The sequence below is a fragment of the Gekko japonicus genome, unplaced genomic scaffold (assembly GCF_001447785.1).
Source record: "Gekko japonicus isolate JY-2015 unplaced genomic scaffold, Gekko_japonicus_V1.1 scaffold3699, whole genome shotgun sequence".
NCBI classification, from domain to species: domain Eukaryota; kingdom Metazoa; phylum Chordata; class Lepidosauria; order Squamata; family Gekkonidae; genus Gekko; species Gekko japonicus.
The window spans coordinates 91,929-109,978 of record NW_015163200.1 but is presented as its reverse complement, the minus strand read 5'-3'; the positions used below and the strand labels follow the sequence as shown (position 1 = coordinate 109,978).

Below are 18,050 nucleotides of genomic sequence, written 5' to 3'. Positions count from 1 at the left end.
GGAGCCGCGGTCGCCCGGGCCGAGATTGGGGGGGCAAGGCGGGCGACAGAAGGCCGATGCCTCCGTCGCCCGGCCCTCTACAGAATCCACCCCCCAAACCTCCAGGTATTTCCCTCCTTAGAGCTGGCAACCCTACATTCCCCTCAGTGCCTGTTGGTAGGCAACTAAGCTTGGTCCTGTCACCTACTTTGGCCTTTGGGAGAAAACACATTGGGGCCAATCCTGATAGGGTTGCCAACTCCAGATGGGAAATTCCTGGAGGTTTGAGGGATGGAGCCTGAAGAGGGTGAGGTTTGAGGAGGGGTGGGACCTCAGACAGGTACACTGCCATAGACTCCACCCTCCAAACCAGTCAGTCCCACATAGGGAACCATTGTTGCCAATCTCCAGGTGAGGGCTGGAGAGCACTCAGTATTACAACTGTTCTGCAGAAGGGAGGGCAGAAGTCAGCTGAAGTCAAAGGGGCAGATAATGGTAGGTTGGTGGCTAGCTGGGAAGGAGATGGGGTTGCCAACTACATGCTGACAAATTCTTAGGGATTTGAAGGGGTGGAGCCTGGAGAGGGTGGGGTTTGCAGAGGGGTGGGACCTCAGACAGGTAGAATGCCATAGACTCCACCCTCCAAACCAGCCATTTTGTCCTGGGTAACAATTGTTGCCAATCTCCAGGTGAGGGCTACAGATTACTCACAATTACAACTGCTCTTCAGGTAGCAGAGATCAGTTCCTCTGGAGAAAACAGTGGACTCTGTCATTATACCCTGCTAAGGTCACCACAGCAAATTGACACTGTTTGCCCAAAGCCAGAGCACTGCCCCAGAGCCTCTTTCTAGATCTCGTTGTATTGCTTTCACAACGGGCTTTACTGCTAGTACAATATATTGAGTGAATCTTGAGAAAGAAGGCTGGAAACGGCTTATCAACCGGGAAGTCATTAAATCGCTGGTCTGGCAAGTGAGGATTATTTGTCCTACAGTGGTGGGACTGTTGAATCGTTTCTTCTACAGCAACAAGCTCTGAGATATACTACTTTTGGATTATCTTGCACAGAAACTAGCTATCTAGATAAGAAGAATATTTGGACTTGTTCCCCTTATATTCTTTGTTACTTTGATTACGCAATTGATTGTCTATATACGAATGTAAACACCTATAATATGATTATATTTCTTTAATACATTACACACAATATTTGTTAAACATTATTTGCATATATTGTATGTTTACACGCGGTGTTTTCTATTGTTTTGTACTTATTCCACCTTGACCCCTTCTGTTTTGTTGTCCCTTTCAACAGGCAGAATTTCTCAGGCTCTCTCTGGGATTCAAATGCGACCTCTTTACTCTGGAGAAAAGAGTGAGGCTGGAAGAAAGGTCCCGGGATCTGGCTGAAGAGAACTTGAAAAAGGAGATTGCCAGTGCCTTGAAATTACTAGAGGTAAGAAGTGGGCAGGCAGGGGAGAAGGTAACCAACAAAAGGAAGTGAAGTCTTCTGAAGGGTGGGAGATGAATATTTAATGTATCTGCGAGTTAAATCTGGAATTTCCTTCTGCATTTGCAGAGCTCTTTCTAGGGAGGGCAAGTCTGGGCGAGCAGTGGGAGAAAGAAAAGGTCTGTGATTTGGGGGGGGGAATTCAGCAGTGGGAGGCGTCAACTGGACAGCATCCGTGCCGTCACCAACACACCCCGTCCTCCCCTGTTCCAGTCTCCCAAGTGTTGGCAGAGTAATTAACACAGCAATGGCACACAACCTGATTAAAGAGTAGATAAGATTTATTTGGGAATTAATATACTAGATAGGAAAGTGGAGAGACAGAGATAGGTTCCCAACTACATTTCTAGCTGAGAGAGAGGGTAAGACTGAGCGTGGCACTTCCGAGAAGAAGGGGTGGGGAATTGCCCTGTGAGTAGCAATCCAGAGACAGGCAAGGAATGGCACTTAACAGGAGAGAAGGTCTTCTTGTCTTCTTGCTGCCCACTGCAAGGTCATCTTCTTCTCTTCTTTGTACCAGACATTGCCTTTTCCAACACAAAGCACATCTGCAAACACTCTTAAATGTTTGTGGTATGCATTTTATGTGGCAGGGGAAAAACAAATAGACACCCAAAAGTGACCATGTTGTCTGAATAGTGGCGTGGTGGGCAAAACACTTTGCCTAGCTGGTGTTCTGACTCACGGGCAGGCCCGTCGCTACCATGGGGCCCACGGGGCTTGGCCCCCTCATGGTTTTTATGGGCCCCTCCCTGAGCCATGGATCTCCCAACCCATGGACATCAGGCTGCCCCTTGTGCCGTGCCGTGAGAAGAGGAACTGGGGCTTCTTAGGGGGGAGCCAGACGCTCTGCAGGGAAGGCCTGCCCTTGCTGAGTGGGGATGGAGGGAAGCTACGGCTGCTGGGCATTACCCCCCCTTGCCCTGGAGCCTGGGGGGTACAGGGCTGCCTTAGGAGTTATAAGGAGTCCCACCAATTAAAGTTAATTTAATTAACGTTGTTTTAATTGGCTACTGGGCCCCCCCAAGGCCCCCTCCCCAAAAAATCCCTAGCTGGTGTTCTGATTCACGGGTAATGTGCTTCTCATCCTAAGCTGGGCTCATGCTGGGGGTGAAGGACTTTTCTCTGACTGCTGTTTCAAAATGCATCTGGTTTTTGCCAAAGGAGAATAGGGAGGGGCATCGGAACAGAATAACTTCCCGTGTGGCAGGAATTCCAGGCCTGGACTTAAGGCATTTCACTCAGAGCCCTTATTTAACAGAAGGGACTGTGCTGAGAGGGGTGGTGGTTAAACTGTGCTCTTTAGGGGTGGAACGAGATGCGGCAAACATGGGTCTGCTGCTCAAAAGTGGCAGACATAAGAACATAAGAGACGCCAATGTTGGATCAGGCCAAAGGCCCATCCAGTCCAACACTCTGTGTCACACAGTGGCCAGAAATACCAGGTGCCATCAGGAGGTCCACCAGTGGGGCCAGGACATTAGAAGCCATCCTTTCCCCTCTGACTGTGAATGTGCTCTTTGACCAGTCTCTGGCCCCTCTCAGTGAAGATAACCAAGCGCAGGAAATAGTGAAGAAGCTGCAGAAGAGCTTGGAGCTCCTCAGCCTGTATACCAGCCGGGTTGCCAGCAAGGCAGAAATGCTGGGAGCCATCCATCAAGTAAGTGATACATCCCGGGAAACGGTAAGAGCGGACTGTTCTAATGTACAAGCAAAGGATGGCCCATTCCTTCAAGATGTTGCTTATTGTGGGCTGAGCAGCTGTGATGTCACCATGGCAATGGCTGGGAGGGAAAGGGCAGCCACAGAATGTTGAAAAACGGCGCACCCGTTGGGAGAGAAGTGAGAGGTCCGTTGTGAAGGGTGGAAACCTCTGCGGCCCGGAAAAGCTCTGTAGGAGCTGGGCGCTGGTGTTGTCAGGGCAGTGGAGCCTGTAAGCCAAATGGAACAGGGGGAGGAGATTTAAAGCGTGGGAGGAGTCTTGTACAAAGCCTAGTACCAGAGAGGTTGCTGATGGACATTTGCATTGATTCAAAACACCCAGCGGATTGTCTGTATGTATTTCATGTCCACAAATCGATTTCTTTTTTTGGTACGAACTTTGCCACGTGAATCTTGTTGATATTTATGGCTGCCAACCTCCAGGTGGCGCCTGACGATCTCCCACTGTTACAGCTGGTCTCTGGACAACAGAGATCAGTTCCCCTGGAGGAACGGCTGCCTTGGAGTAGGGGCTGTGTGGCATTGTGCCTTGCGGAGGTCCCTCCCCTTCCCAAACCCCACCCTCCCCAGGCTCCACCTCCAAAATCTCCAGGGATTTCCCAACCCAGAGCTGGCAGCTGTATCGATAGTGTTAGGCCCAGGGCAATAGGTACAGGAGGGGAAGGGGACCTGGAGGTCCAGAGGAGCCCAGCCTGGACTGTTAGCTCTGTGACATTCTAGGCTTTTTATTTAGAATGATCCATGAGGCTCTAGGTCTTTAGCTGCAGAGGGACCCCCATGTTTCGATATAGGGGAGAGAAACGATTAGGCCTCTTTGTGTCGTGGTGTGTCACAAAACCCGAGTGGAGACTTAACGTTAAATGCATAAAAGTAGAAAAGGCTGAGTTAGAGAATCTGTTCCCCCAAGCTCCTCACTCTTGTGCTAAGAAAACATTTCATCTCGAGTAGTTGTTTTAAGGACTTTGGGCTGATTCCAGTAATTTAATGAGGTATCAGTTCAGTTTGCACGTGAGAAGAGTTTTTGGGGCCATGCCTCTTCTTAGGGTTTCCAGGTCCCTCGGCTTTTTATTTAGAATGATCCATGAGGCTTACTGGGAGCAGGGAGGAACGCCTGACATTTCAACGATGTGCCTAAGTGGCCCAGAAGTGACGTCAGGGACATGGGGGGAGGACATGCTCTGGTGTTTGGGCAAAAACTCTATGGTAGAATTAGCTTCTGCCATAGAACTCTATGGTAGAATTAGCTTCTGCCATAGAGTTTTAGCCCAAAAACCAGAGCGTCACCACCAATGTGCCTACGTCACTTCTGGGTCACATAGGCATGTCACTTTAATTTCTGGTGTTCTTCCTTTTGGGGGGGGGGGTAATTTCTCCATCCCCACTGAGGGGTCTGACATAGGGATGTGCATTCAGCTAAGCCGAACCAAATAAATACCTGATAAATGCCTCATCGGTATTTGTCAGGTATGATTCAGCCGAATCAGATTCTCTAATCTGATCCAGCAAACTGGTAAGGTCATCCCGAATAAAAGCTGGTCTTATTCGGCTTTTATTTGGGTACATTCCCCTTACTGAGATAGCTGACCATTTAAACCTAACAGCTGACAGGCGATCTGCCTGTCAGCTGTTAGGTTTAAATGGCCAGCAGGGGGGGAGTGGGGGGGATCATTATACCCTATGGGTATGGTCCCTGGGACGGTCCTCAAAGGGTATAATGGAGCTGAATATATTCGGCAGTACTGATCTTTTCCTGAACCCCTGTAACATACTGATACTGGGATTCGAGAATATCTGCTTTTACCAATATTTTTCGGGTTTGGTACATCTGAGCCTGAAAAATACTGTGTTTGGCGCATGCCCCTTGTCTGGCATCCCTACCTCTTCTCCACAACATTCCCAGTGTACCGTACAAAGTAACAGAAGACCACATGTGGGAGGGCCCAGCTGTCATGGTGTTCTCATGCTTTCTTCTAACTATGAACTGGGCCATTAACTGTACAGGCCTCCATATGAAGCAACTCCCTTGTATGGTACAGCGTGGGACAGAGGTGGGGGGGGCAGAAATCAACTTGCTCTTCAGCCCCATGAACTGAATCACACTCTCAAAAGAAGTGTCTGAAATAGGCCTTCATAGTTCATGGATTCCTTTTGGCTTCCAAACAGTGATTATGTGGCATGATCAATAGTACACTGTGCTCTCTCGCCTGAGCAGAAAGAAGCCCGGGGCTATTGCTTCAGGATTTCATTTTCCGTTTGCTGGGGAAATGCCCTGGAGATGTACACCGTCAGTTTTGTAACATGGCCGATTTGCATTATAAGCAGAGACTACTGGAAGCAAAGTGTACTCCTACAGTAGGCGGCATAACCGTCAGTCCTAAAGAGAGAATTGCACCCCAGTTATGCCTCTGTTTTAGCCATCTTAAGCATGGCTCTTTCTCTCTCACTTGGTGTCTTAGCATGGAATTGCTATAAACCAATATTCTACTGAAGGAAGCTTTCTTCCAGCACCCGGAGAGAAGGGCGGTCCAGCCATCAAGAAACACCCGGGGCTGTCTATTAAGCCTTTGGCCGCTCATTAGCTTTATAGGCAACATAATATGCTTCTCATGCCGCTCAAGACAGGCCAACTCCTAATGGTATACTCCTTCCACCCGGCTCCCCTTTGGGCAAAGAAGGGATAAGCAAAAAACACTCCTTCCCCCCTCATAAAACATAATTTCGGTGCTCAGCAGTGTTTCCTCCAAAGCTGTGTGCGTGATCGGCCGCTCATTAACACGGGAAGCCCCGCTCAACAGTAATCTGGAGCTGTGCAGGCTCTTGCACTGCCTATGGCCCATTTTAAGAGTACAGCAGTTATATTATGCTTAGGATGTGAACCATTCCACTCCGTAGTGGGGGGAGATTAGAGGGAACATCGGTGCCCAGTATTAGGAAAAGAGCTTGACAAGTCTTTTCATATACTTCCTACTTCTCTGTCCCCAATCGTTCTGTACCTTTTTATAAGTACACAGTCTGCTGTCACACCCTGGATAGGAAGTTGTCAGATGAACAAACTCCACAATTCTTGTGGCAACTGAAGATTAAAAGGCATTTTTAATGACATTTATACCCCGCCCTCCCCGCAAGCGGGCTCAGGGCGGCTCACATAAGGCACCAAATCCGTTCAGTATACAAATTACATGATACAAAATACAGAATTAAAACAACTTAAAACAACTTAAAATCAGTTCTGCGGATGCACATATAACTCCTAACATCTTGTGTAACAGGGGGGGAAGGCTGGGGTGATGGAAAGATGTTGCCCCACCCCCCCCACCCCCGGTGGTCTCTCTTTATAAAGAGCGGTGGTGTAAGTGGCTGTGGCGGCTCCTACTCATAAGCCTGGTGGAAGAGCTCCGTTTTGCAGGCCCTGCGGAACTGCACAAGGATAAGCTGCGGAACTGTTCTAGGATAAGCTTTTGAGGGCTACAGTCCGCATCATCACCTCTGCAATTGGTTGTCAGGTGAACGAATTTCACTTTTCCTTAATATTTGGAAGTTTTAAGAAGGCAAGATTGGATTTATACCCCCCCCTTCACTACCCTAAGGAGTCTCAGAGCAGTTTACAAGCTCCTTTCCCTTCCCTTCCCCACAACAGACACCCTGCGAGGTAGGTGGGGCTGAGAGAGCACTTTCAAGAACTGCTCTTGACAGAACAGTTCTGAAAGAACTTGTGACTGACCCAAGGTCACACCAGCAGCTGCATGTGGAGGAGTGGGGAATCAAACCCAGTTCTCCCAGATTAGAGTCTGTGCTCCTAACCACTACACCAAACTGGCTCCTGTTATAGCTGCAACTTGCTTCCACTATGGGCATCCTTTCAAAGTTGAGTCATGGTGGATGTCTTCTCATTCAAGCAGTGTCCTGCTCATGGGAATCTAACCACTAGCTGTGGTCCCCTTCCAATCCAACGGGCTTCTGGTTCCACTGCGCATGGAAGAACAATATTGTGTTGTAGAATCGAGTGGCTGCCAGAACTGTGGTCCCTAACGAGGTTGCATTCTCTTCAAGCGATACTAGACGGTGCAGAGTTAAACCCCATGTTCTGATTTATGTGGTTTTCCAGTGCCATTTTGAATCCCTCTGTGCATACAGAATAGCCGGAGTGTGCGAGTGAGACATTTGTGAGTGACGCGATCCAGGTGCATGGCCCCCGCGGTTCTCCCTCCTCGCTCATGATGGAGTAGCCGCCGAATTCACCAGCCAGTCTCTTTCCACTCCTAACTTTAATTCGTAGGAGAGCCGAGTCAGTAAAGCGGTAGAAGTGATGATTCAGCACGTGGAAAACCTGAAGCGTACCTACACGAGAGAGCATGCGGAACTGGAGGAGCTGAAGGAGGTGTTGTTCCAGAACGAAAAGTCCTTCAGCTCTTCAGGGGACCGAGGTAACGGCTGAGAAGATGCTAGCGAGAGCCCCCACAGCTGCTGTTTACTTTCCCGTAGGGTAGGGGGTGGGTAGCCCAGGCTAGCCCGACCTTGTCAGATCTTGGAAGCTAAGCAACGTCAGCCCTGGCTAGTTTTTGGATGGGAGTCTGCCAAACAATACCAGGGTCATGACATAAGAACACAAGAGAAGCAAATGTTGGATCAGGCCAATGGCTCATCCAGTCCAGCGCTCTGTGGCCAAAACCCAGGTGCCGTCAGGAGGCCCACCAGTGGGGCCAGAACTCCAGAAGCCCTCCCACTGTTGCCCCCCAAGCACCAAGAATACAGAGCATCCCTTTCCAGACATAAGAACATAAGAGAAGCCATGTTGGATCAGGCCAATGGCCCATCCAGTCCAACACTCTGTGTCACACAGTGGCCAAAACCCAGGTGCCATCAGGAGCTCCACCAGTGGGGTCAGAACTCCAGAAGCCCTCCCACTGTTGCCCCCCAAGCACCAAGAATACAGAGCATCCCTTTCCAGACATAAGAACATAAGAGAAGCCATGTTGGATCAGGCCAATGGCCCATCCAGTCCAACACTCTGTGTCACACAGTGGCCAAAACCCAGGGGCCGTCAGGAGGCCCACCAGCAGGGCCATAAGAACATAAGAGAAGCCATGTTGGATCAGGCCAATGGCCCATCCAGTCCAACACTCTGTGCCACACAGAGGCCAAAACCCAGGTGCCATCAGGAGGTCTACCATCAGGGCCATAAGAACATAAGAGAAGCCATGTTGGATCAGGCCAATGGCCCACCCAGTCCAACACTCTGTGTCACACAGTGGCCAAAACCCAGGTGCCGTCAGGAGGTCCACCAGCAGGGGTAAACAATGGCCAACCACCTCTGAATGTCTCTTGCCTTGAAAACCTTATGGGTTCGCCATAAGTCAGCTGCGACTGGGCGGCCAACAACAACAAAGGGTGTGGTTGCCTAGCATCAGACAGACACTGAACATGCAGAGACTTCTTATGTGGCATGCAACATGCTCACGTGCCTTCCAGTGTGTTATGTGCCCGAACTTGCATTCCGTGGCATATCCCATAAGCAGTTTCAGACACTGAGAATTACCATAGAAGGAAGCTGTTTTGTGGAGAGCATTTCACCTGATCCATCAGTGTAGAAGTAGAGAGTTTATGTATCTGTTCTACAAAATGGGGGGAAATACTTTGGTCAAGAGGTGCCCTGCTGGATCAGACCACTTGTCCATCGAGTCCACCCTCCTGTCTCACACAGCGGCCAACCAGATGCCCTGGAGGGACAACAAACAGGCCAATAGAGGCCAAGGCCTTCTCCTGACGTTCCCTCCCAGCCTCCAGAGGTTTGGCACATGTCGCATTTTCAAGTCTTCAAAGTGCTTGTAAACTCTGTGGTAGCGATGCAAAGTAGGCCACTTCCGCTACAGGTGGCTAAAAGAGTCCGTTGCCTCTGGCCACTTAGCGGTCTTGTGGCTGTGGCATCATTTGACCCGGAGCTCTCCAGATATGAAGCTCAACCGTTGCAATGCTACGATGACGGGATCTAGTCTCCGCCCATTCAGCAGGCAGTGGGGAGGTCCGTAGCAGAAGAATTGGTATTTATACCCTGCTTTTCTCTACTTCAAGGAGTCTCAAAGCAGTTTGCAGTCGCCTTCCCTTCCTCTGCCCACAACAGGCACCTTGTGAGGCAGGTGGGGCTGAGAGAGTTCAGAGAGAACTGTGACTGGCCCAAGGTCACCCAGCAGGCTTTATGCGGAGGAGGAGTGGGGAATCAAACCCGGTTCTCCAGACAAGAGTCCGTCGCCCTTAACCACAACACCACACCGGCTCCCGTATCTTTGCATGCTCCTTCCCCTTTTAGATAGCTTAGCATAAACTAGCCATTGGGGATTCATAGCGGAGACACAGGGTTGTGGTGTTTGTCCCTGGAGGCCATGGCCCTACGCTATTCACCACCTGCTGCCGTTCTTATTCCTCTTGCAGACGAACCTTCAAGTAAAAAACTCTCGGGCTCTCTAAAGGTACAGCTGCAGTTGCAATGCAGAGCGGCTTGCTTTTCGCTTGGCTTAGTGCTCGACGTGGCCTTTCCTGTGTTGTGTGCGGCTTATAATCCTGGAAAGCAGAGTCTATTGAATGGCCTCCCTGCTTCCCCTCCCCATGCCCACCCCTCCGGCTGCAGAATGCAAACAGTCCAAGTATTTAAACTTCTTCCGTTCAACTCCTCTGACCTGGACGGCCCAGGTGAGCCCTTGGATGGGAGACCACCAAGGAAGTCCAGGGTCACTATGCAGAGGCAGGAAATGGCAAAACCACCTCTGAACATCTGTTTAACTTGACCTAGATAATAATAATAATAATAATACCTTTCGATTTATTAATCGCTTTCCCCACGAGTGGGCTCAAAGTGATTTACAGTTACACTTTTAGACAGGGGACTAACAGTGTTTCATAGGGGATAGGAAAGCCAACATATATTCATTTTTAATTGCACACGCCCGTAACTGCATGGTGGAAACGTCTCTGGCTTGGATCAGTCACGTCCCGAACAGCTGCGTCAACCGGCTTGATGACGTTGGGGCTTCAGGACCTGTATGTCGTATCGCCACACTGCCACCGCCTGGCCGAAGTATCCCACTGCAGGGATTTTTTGTAGCCGAGTAGTTCTTCCGCCTTTCCGGTCCCGGGGCAGGACATCACACACACGACAGCTAACACCTTCCCACAGGGGAGTAGGTGTGCCCACCCTCTCTAAGGAGTGGTTCCCATTTTATCCACTCGCCGAGGCTTTCGAATCGCTGGGTGGACGATGAGCTGGGGACAACAGGCTGGCTGCTCACACCACCGCGGGGCTCGAACTGACACAGTTCGGACGTTAAGGCAGTGGGATATACCCACTGTGCCACCGCTCCCCGTGCTGGCTCACCCTCATCAGCTCCTGGGAGCTAAGCGGGGTCAGCCTGGGTTAGACCTTGGAATGGAGAAACCCCCTCGCAGGGCTCTTTTTGTAGCAGGTACTCATTTGCATATTAAGTGACACCCCCCCTAATGTAGCCAATCCTCCAAGAGCTTACAGTAGCTCCTGTAAGAAGAGCTCTGTAAGCTCTTGGAGGATTGGCTACATTCGGGGTGTGTGGCCTAATAGGTAAATGAGTTCCTGCTACAAAAAGAGCCCTGCGAAATCCAGGGTTGCTACGCAGAGGCAGGCTACGGCAAACCCCCTCTGAACATCTCTTGCCTTGAAAACCCTGCAGGGTCACCACAAGTCCACTGCAACTTGACAGTACTTGAGAGACACAAACGGGGGGGGGGGGAGGAAAGACCATTCAACAGTGGCTCTCACTGAATACATAGAGTGGTCATCCAAAATAGTGGGTGCAACCCCCCCCCAAATTAACATTATTCCTACCGAGTTCATGGGACTCAACATACCTCTCTGAGCTGACGGCTGCCTCCTCAGCACGGCTGCTTTGAAACGGACTCCATTAAAATCTGTAGGACTCCCCAATCCTATTTGGGGCAGAAAACCTCGAATGTCAAATCTGCATTTGCATTTTTTTTTAAATCAGTTTCGTGCCGCTGTGACGGATGTTTTTCTCTGGATGTTGTTTGGAGAAGATTCTTTTAAAGCCGTGACAGTGGAGCCGCCATGAAAGGGCGATCAACATATGCAGACGGTGCAAATTTTAAAAGACGGTGTCAGAAGGCTGGGACACCGGTGGGAAAGACAAATGCAGATTCGGGAGTGGACAGCCAAGCAGCGATGCCCGGCTCGGTGCTTCCCTCCTGTGCTTGCCTCCCAATTTCTAGCTTTATAAACAGACAAACAAACCTGAAGATGAACAAAATCGTGCAAACTTGCTTAATGCATCTACTCGCGACCTCCTGGACTGGATGTAGGTGCCTGCAGAATTCATATCCAAAGTGGGGGATTTTTAAAAAAGCACAAATTGAGGAATCTTTCAAAGTTGCTTATATACAAGGCAGAAAGCTACGAGCCACCAGCCTTTCAAACACCCCCCCCCCCGAAGATTCGACTACTGTGTAGTTCCGTCCAGGAGCACGTGGAGGGTTATGAGGAATTGGATGGACAAGCCGCTTCTGCGCTGGCAGCAGTCTGCTAAACGTGCTGTCTTTAAGTTGCATTCGTCTGCGCAGATATTCCTGGAAACGGAAAAGTCGAGGTTTCATTCTGCTTCTTGTTTGCATTTTGAGGCCCAAGCTCATGCTGCTGCTGCTGTTCCTCTGCTGCTGGAATCTTCTGCTTTGCTTCTAGCTCCTCCCCCTCCGCTTGTGGCATCAAGTTGCCTTGGGATGATTCTGCATCCGTCTGTTTCCCCGCAGTTTTCCCACAGCCACATTGGGAGGTTCATCTCCCTCTGCGCTGCATGCCGCTTTCACTTTGGTCGAATCTGCATTTGCATTTTTTTCAATCAGTTTCGTGCTGCTGTGACGCCGTCTTTCGCTATGCTTGCTTGACTGTTGTTTGGAGAAGATCCTTTTACAGCAGTGACAGTGGAGCCGCCATGAAAGGGCAATAAACATATGCTGGACGTGCAAAAGTAGGCTAGCACTCTTGAGGCGTGAAAACGGCACCAAATGTAGACAGCTTTTTTAAAGACGGTGTCAGAAGGCTGGGACACCGGTGGGAAAGACAAATGCAGATGCGACCTTTCTTTGTTTGTCGGGTTTAGCTGCCATGATGTGGGGCCAAGTACTTTCAACATCTCTCCCTTTCCCCTTTCATTGGCTGGCAAACTAGTAGTCTCACAAGTAGCAGAAGAGTTGGTTTTATACCCCGCCTTTCTCTACCCGAAGGCGTCTCAGAGCGGCTGACAATCGCCTTCCCTTCCTCTCCCCACAACAGGCACCTTGTGAGGTAGGTGGGGCTGAGAGAGCTCCGAGAGAACTGTGACTGACCCAAGGTCACCCAGTTGGCTTCATGTGGAGGAGGAGTGGGGAATCGAACCTGGTTCTCCAGATTAGAGTCCGCCGCTCTTAACCACTACACCGGTGCTTGGAGGGGGTTGGCAGGCAGGCCATAAAGGTTGTCCACTCCACGTCGCTGCAGATGTTCCAGGGCAGGTAGCTGAGCTAGGTGATGTGCTAAGGCCACTGTTTAGTGTTGAAGAGCACTTACCACCGTGCACACGTTTCAGATCATGTGCTTTAGCACATGTGGGAAACATACGGGTTGGATTCTGTGGATCTTCTCCTCCAAGAGTGGCACTTTCCTCTTCTTCTGGCGCTGATCCGCTGGTGGCGGCACTTTCCTCTTCCTTGGGCCAGAGTTGAGTGCCGGTGCCAACAGAATGGATCCTTTCTTGCAGAAGGAACAATTCCGAGACCATTCTGGAATTAGACTTTGCTTCTGTAAGTGCTACCCCTGTCTTGAAGGTGCAGGGCTGCTAAGCACTCAAATGTGTAACCCATCGTGCAGTCATCTCTTGTTTCCCTAGCAGTCATCCCTACGCAGAGTTAGCATCGCAGCCTTGCCCAGGAATGTGGGAAATGCCAGCTCCGGCTTGCCCTTGGTACGTAGGCACGTTTCAGATACCGAGTCTCTCACTTACCCTAAATACTTTGGCCGGATACAGACTGAGGGCTCTTCTCTCTTTCTCCAAAGGCTCAGCTGAACGAAACGGATGGAAGCGACCGGAATGATAAATTCAACAGGCGCCCGAGTTGGTAAGGCCGCTAGGCTTTCTCCTGTGTTTGAAAGCGACAATCGAGACTCCCGATCCAGGTGGTCAGCCGTCTTGGTCTGAAGCACTGGAACAAATTTTAGAGACCAGGGCCCCTTTAAGACCAACACAGGTTTATAGATGATAAGAAGGGCTTTTTATATTCCTTCTTTTTCCTCCATGCCCTATGGAAAAGGATAAAACTATCCTCACATACCACTGTCAAGATTCTCAAAGTAAGCATTAGGAACCAGAACACACACGTCAACTCCCCATAAAAAAACACAGTAAGGGGACCAAGCAAGAAAGGGAATAATAGGTTATCTCCAGGGGTCATTTCCTGCAGGAGCACACACGAGCGGAGCTCCGGCAGTAAAGAGCCCAGGGGGCGGGCACATGCAACAAGCCCCACCCCCTGCTCCCAGCAGCCCTCAGTCAGAGCAAGAAGCAGCCAGGTAAGTTGCAGAGCCCCCCCCCCCGGTCCAAAACAGTCCAGTGGCACCTTTAAGACCAAGTTTTTTTCAGGTACAAGCTCTCCCTCCTCTGTGAGGGCAGATCTGCGCATCCTACCCCCCCATAGCTAGCAATCCAAGAGTCCAGTGGAGCCTGAGCGGTGGGTGTTGCCTTTTGACTCACTTCTGGTGATGTCAGGGGGTGTGGCATATGCAAATAAGTTATGCTAATGAGTTATGCTAATGAGCTCCTGCACCTCTTTTTTAATGAAATGACCCCTGTTTATCGCCGTGCATCATCAGCATAGAGGCTAATTCGTCTTAAACCTGGCCAAAGTGCTACCCCGAGCCTCTCTGAAACAGAGCCACCAGCCCTTGGTAGATCAGTTAGCAGCGGCACGAAAGCTCATACCTCAAATAAACCTGTGTTGGTCTTAAAGGTGCCCCACTGGACTCTAAATCTGTTCAACTGAGAATCCAAACATTGCGAGCTTTCTTCTTCTTTTTTTTGCAATTTTTTTTTGTTTTTGTGTGTGTGTGTGAGAGTATGTGCGCACCTGGAAGTCGCGGCGACCTCTGGTGACTGGCCCCTACTAGGGGCCTGGAGGATATCCAGAGATGTGGCTGAATGCAGCCTGCCCCCACCTCCCGCCTATGGCATTCCAAGGAGGTCTCCCACCCAAGTTGACCCTGCTGAGCTTCCGAGATGTGACGCGATCAGGCTTGCCTGGGCTATCCAGGTCAGGGCACGTTCCAGAGCTTTCAGGTGCCCCTGTAACATAGGTCCAAACAGTGGGTTGGATCCAGGCTATATCTTGCCATCAGCAGAATGGGACTTCACCGCTTCCCCCTTCCACAGGTCTCCACGAAACGGAGAGAGGGGACCCCAGGGAGTGCTGCTGCAGCCGCAAGGATGGCATCAGTGGGGACGGCCCATTAAATCTGGATTCATCCCAGTAGCTCCGTATTCGACACTTGAAATCTGCTCCTGGATTATCAACTCTTGTGCCTGAGGGTGGTGCTCACGGTCCCACACTTTACTGCACAGGAATCCCTTTGGTACAGAACTTGAACTGAGTGGAGGAAGAAGTACTCCTTTTAAGATCGTGCGTTCCCTCTTCAGGGGTCACCGCGGGGTCACCTTCCTCTTTCAAACTTCTTTTCCGACGAAAAGAACCTAGAATAGCATATAGCATATTGCATGTTTGCGTGATGCAAACTTTCCACTGACGACAGGTGACCAGGAGTTATTTTATGCCAGCATTTGCTTTCAGTGGCAGGGCCTGACCTTAGAATGCAAGTTCCTCATGAGCAAGTTCAGAGTGGGTAGCCGTGTTGGTCTGAAGCAGCAGGACACAGACGTTTTCTGCACAAACGGGCCTCCCCGCTCCTGCATTTGTATTCCTCCGCCCAGGGGGCATTTCCTGCGGGAGCGCACAGGAGCGGAGCTCCGGCAATAAGGAGCCCAGGGGGCGGGCACATGCAACAAGCCCCACCCCCTGCTCCTAATCCAAAACAGTCCAGTGGAGCCTGAGTGGTGAGTGTTACCTTCTGACACCTTTCCGGTGATGTCAGAGGGTGTGGCATATGCAAATAAGTTATGCAAATAAGTTATGCTAATGAGCTCCTGCACCTCTTTTTCTACAAAATGACCCCTGCCTCCGCCTCTTTCACTCGTTTCCGCAGAGGTATTTGCAGTCCGAGGCACAAAAACGTGCAGCATCAGGCTTCCCTGTTTCTGGGAATTCCCTTGTTGCGCCACAGGAGTGAGCAAACTGCGTTTTTGCTCCTTGGACTGCAAACACCTCTGCGGAAATGAAAGAAAGCGGCGGAGGAATCCACATGCAGGAGCGAGGAGACCTGTTTTGGGCAGCAAACATCATGGTTTGAGTCCAGTGGCACCTCTAAGACCAACAAAGTTTAATTCTGGGTATAAGCTTCCGTGTGCATGCCAAAGAAGTGTGCTTGCACACCAAAGCTTATACCTTAAGTGCAGGATGTGTTCTGCTTCTGAGTGGCAGGAGTGTAAAGGATTTGGGTAGGGTTCCCAGGCGGACGTGGTGACTTTCACTTTGGGCGTCTCTTCCTAAAAACGGAGCTCAGACACACTCGATATGGAGTGTGTTGTGGGTCCTGTTGAAATGGCCTTGGTGGTATCTAAAACTACATCGAGACTGTCCCAACAACTGCCCTGAGCTGGATAGCCCAGGCAAGCCCGGTCTCGTCAGATCTCGGAAGCTCAGCAGGGTCGACTGTGGCAAGTCCTTGGATGGGAGACCTCCAAGGAATACCAGTAGCTGGGAAGACAGGGGCAGGCTTTATCCAACCGCCCTGTAGGGGTCAGTCACCAGCGGTCGCCATGACTTCCAGGTGCACACACACACTCACATGCTCACACACATGCACATAAAAGCACAAAAAAGAAAAGGCTCTGGAATGTTTGGATTCTCAATTGTCGCGCACACGCACACACAAAAAGTACATAAAATACCCAAAAAAGACTGTACCGACTTTGCAACCTCTCTGAGAGGTGTTAGGCCAAGTGGCTCAAGCTGTATGCCTGCACGTCTGTAGAGCAGATGGTTCCTGCTGCCACAGCTCAAAAGTAACAGTTAAACTTCCTTTATTTTGATGCTCTCCGGGCAGGTAACAGAACCATCCTGAGTCCTGGATAAAAATGCATACCCTCTGCCCCATAAGGTCCGGCCTGTTCTCTCACTTGGTATTCCCCCCCCCCCACGTGAACACATGAAGCAGCCTTATATTTAATCAGACCCCCGGTCCATCAAGGTCGGCAGCAGCTCCTCAGGGGCTCAGGCGGAGGTCTTTCGCATCACATGCTGCCTGAGCCTTTTTAATCAGAGATGCCGGGGGACCGAACCTGGGATCTTGCGTCTGTCTCTAGATCAAGATGGGTAGCCAGGTTTGTCTGTAGCAGTAGAAAAGAGCAAGAGTCATGTAGCACCTTAAAGACTAACACAATTTGTGGTGGCGTATGAGCTTTCGTGAGCCACTGCTCACTTCTTCGGGTATCTTCAGCAGTCATTCAAGCAGGGGTCATTTCGTAGAAAAAGAGGTGCCCGACCCCTGGGCTCCTTACTCCCGGAGCTCCGCTCCTGTGCGCTCCCACAGGCAATGACCCCTGCATTCAAGTATCTAAAGGAGTGAGCACTCCTGCCACAAATTATGTTAGTCTTTAAGGTGCTACTGAAGCCTTGCTCTTTACCCGTGTCTCCCTTACCCTCCCCTCACACCCTTTGATTGTGGGAGAAGGAGCTCTGTTGCACTGCACAGGTAAATCTAGGATGAACTCCCTGGACATTTCCTATTTGGAAGTGCCCGTCTCCATTCCTTCCTGTCCATACCCTTAACGGCTTCCTGTGTACAGCCGGTGTTTCCGCTGTGTCGCAGCAAAGCCAAAAAGGGCACCTTGCTGAATTCTTCCAACAGGAGCTTGGCAGGAGCAAAGCCGGACGAGAAGCGCCCTTCCATGCAGCGATACATCAGCTCGCATTCCTGGACTGAGTCGGAAGAAGAACAGCCCGAGACGAAGTAAGCCTCTCTCTGCTGGTGTTAGTTCTACGGTGCCTTTGGTTCCAGAAGCCAGAGCTCTGGCCTACAGGCGGTCTCTTGAGCAGATGCAACCATCCCAAAGGCTAAGGTTTTCTTGACTTACGCCAGGAAACCAAACATGCTCTTTGGATGTTGTGTTGAGGTTCAGTTGGCACTGGGGGAGAAGGACGGTGTTCAGAACTGAGATGCCTGACTCTCTACTAGACTTTGCTCTGGCCGTACTAGACCTTTGGGAGTTCCTCTTCTGTTCTTTCAGCTGTCGGGTTTTATTAATTTACGACTTCATCTCAGACACGCCATGTTTTGATTGGTTTCTGTGTTAGTGTTGGTTCTGTGTTAATATTGTAAGCTACCTTGAGAGAGTTTTGTTGGGGGGGGAGTATTTAAAAGTGGGGGGGAGAGAAAGAAAGTAGCTTCGCAGGCTGATTCATGTGGGGAGGGGAAGGGAAAGGAGTTTGTAAGCCACTCTGAGACTCCAAGTGAAGGGCGGGGTATAAATCCACTTTCTTCTTCTCTTCCCAGCCTTTTGAGCCTGTGGGCCTCTTTGGGATTCTGGCACAGATAGGTGGGAAGAGCCACAAAATGGCTACCGTGGGAGGTGGAGACACACACAGAGGAAGCTGAGGTGCAGGGGATATGGATAGTAATTTTACAAAGGGAAAGCGGAGTGCGAGAGAGAATGAAACCA

General features: G+C 50.4%; 1 protein-coding gene across 1 annotated transcript in view; it reads left to right on the top strand.

Moving 5' to 3' along the window:
• The window catches only part of LRMP (lymphoid-restricted membrane protein), a 26,872-nt gene that overhangs the window by 2,503 nt on the left and 6,319 nt on the right, over window positions 1-18,050 (top strand). Inside the window, exons 2-8 of the mRNA XM_015407156.1 lie at window positions 1,297-1,437; window positions 3,020-3,151; window positions 7,490-7,637; window positions 9,640-9,677; window positions 13,113-13,187; window positions 13,280-13,341; window positions 17,240-17,341. Of these exons, the coding sequence (XP_015262642.1) occupies window positions 1,297-1,437; window positions 3,020-3,151; window positions 7,490-7,637; window positions 9,640-9,677; window positions 13,113-13,187; window positions 13,280-13,341; window positions 17,240-17,341 (698 nt within the window). The remainder of the gene's footprint in view (window positions 1-1,296; window positions 1,438-3,019; window positions 3,152-7,489; window positions 7,638-9,639; window positions 9,678-13,112; window positions 13,188-13,279; window positions 13,342-17,239; window positions 17,342-18,050) is intronic.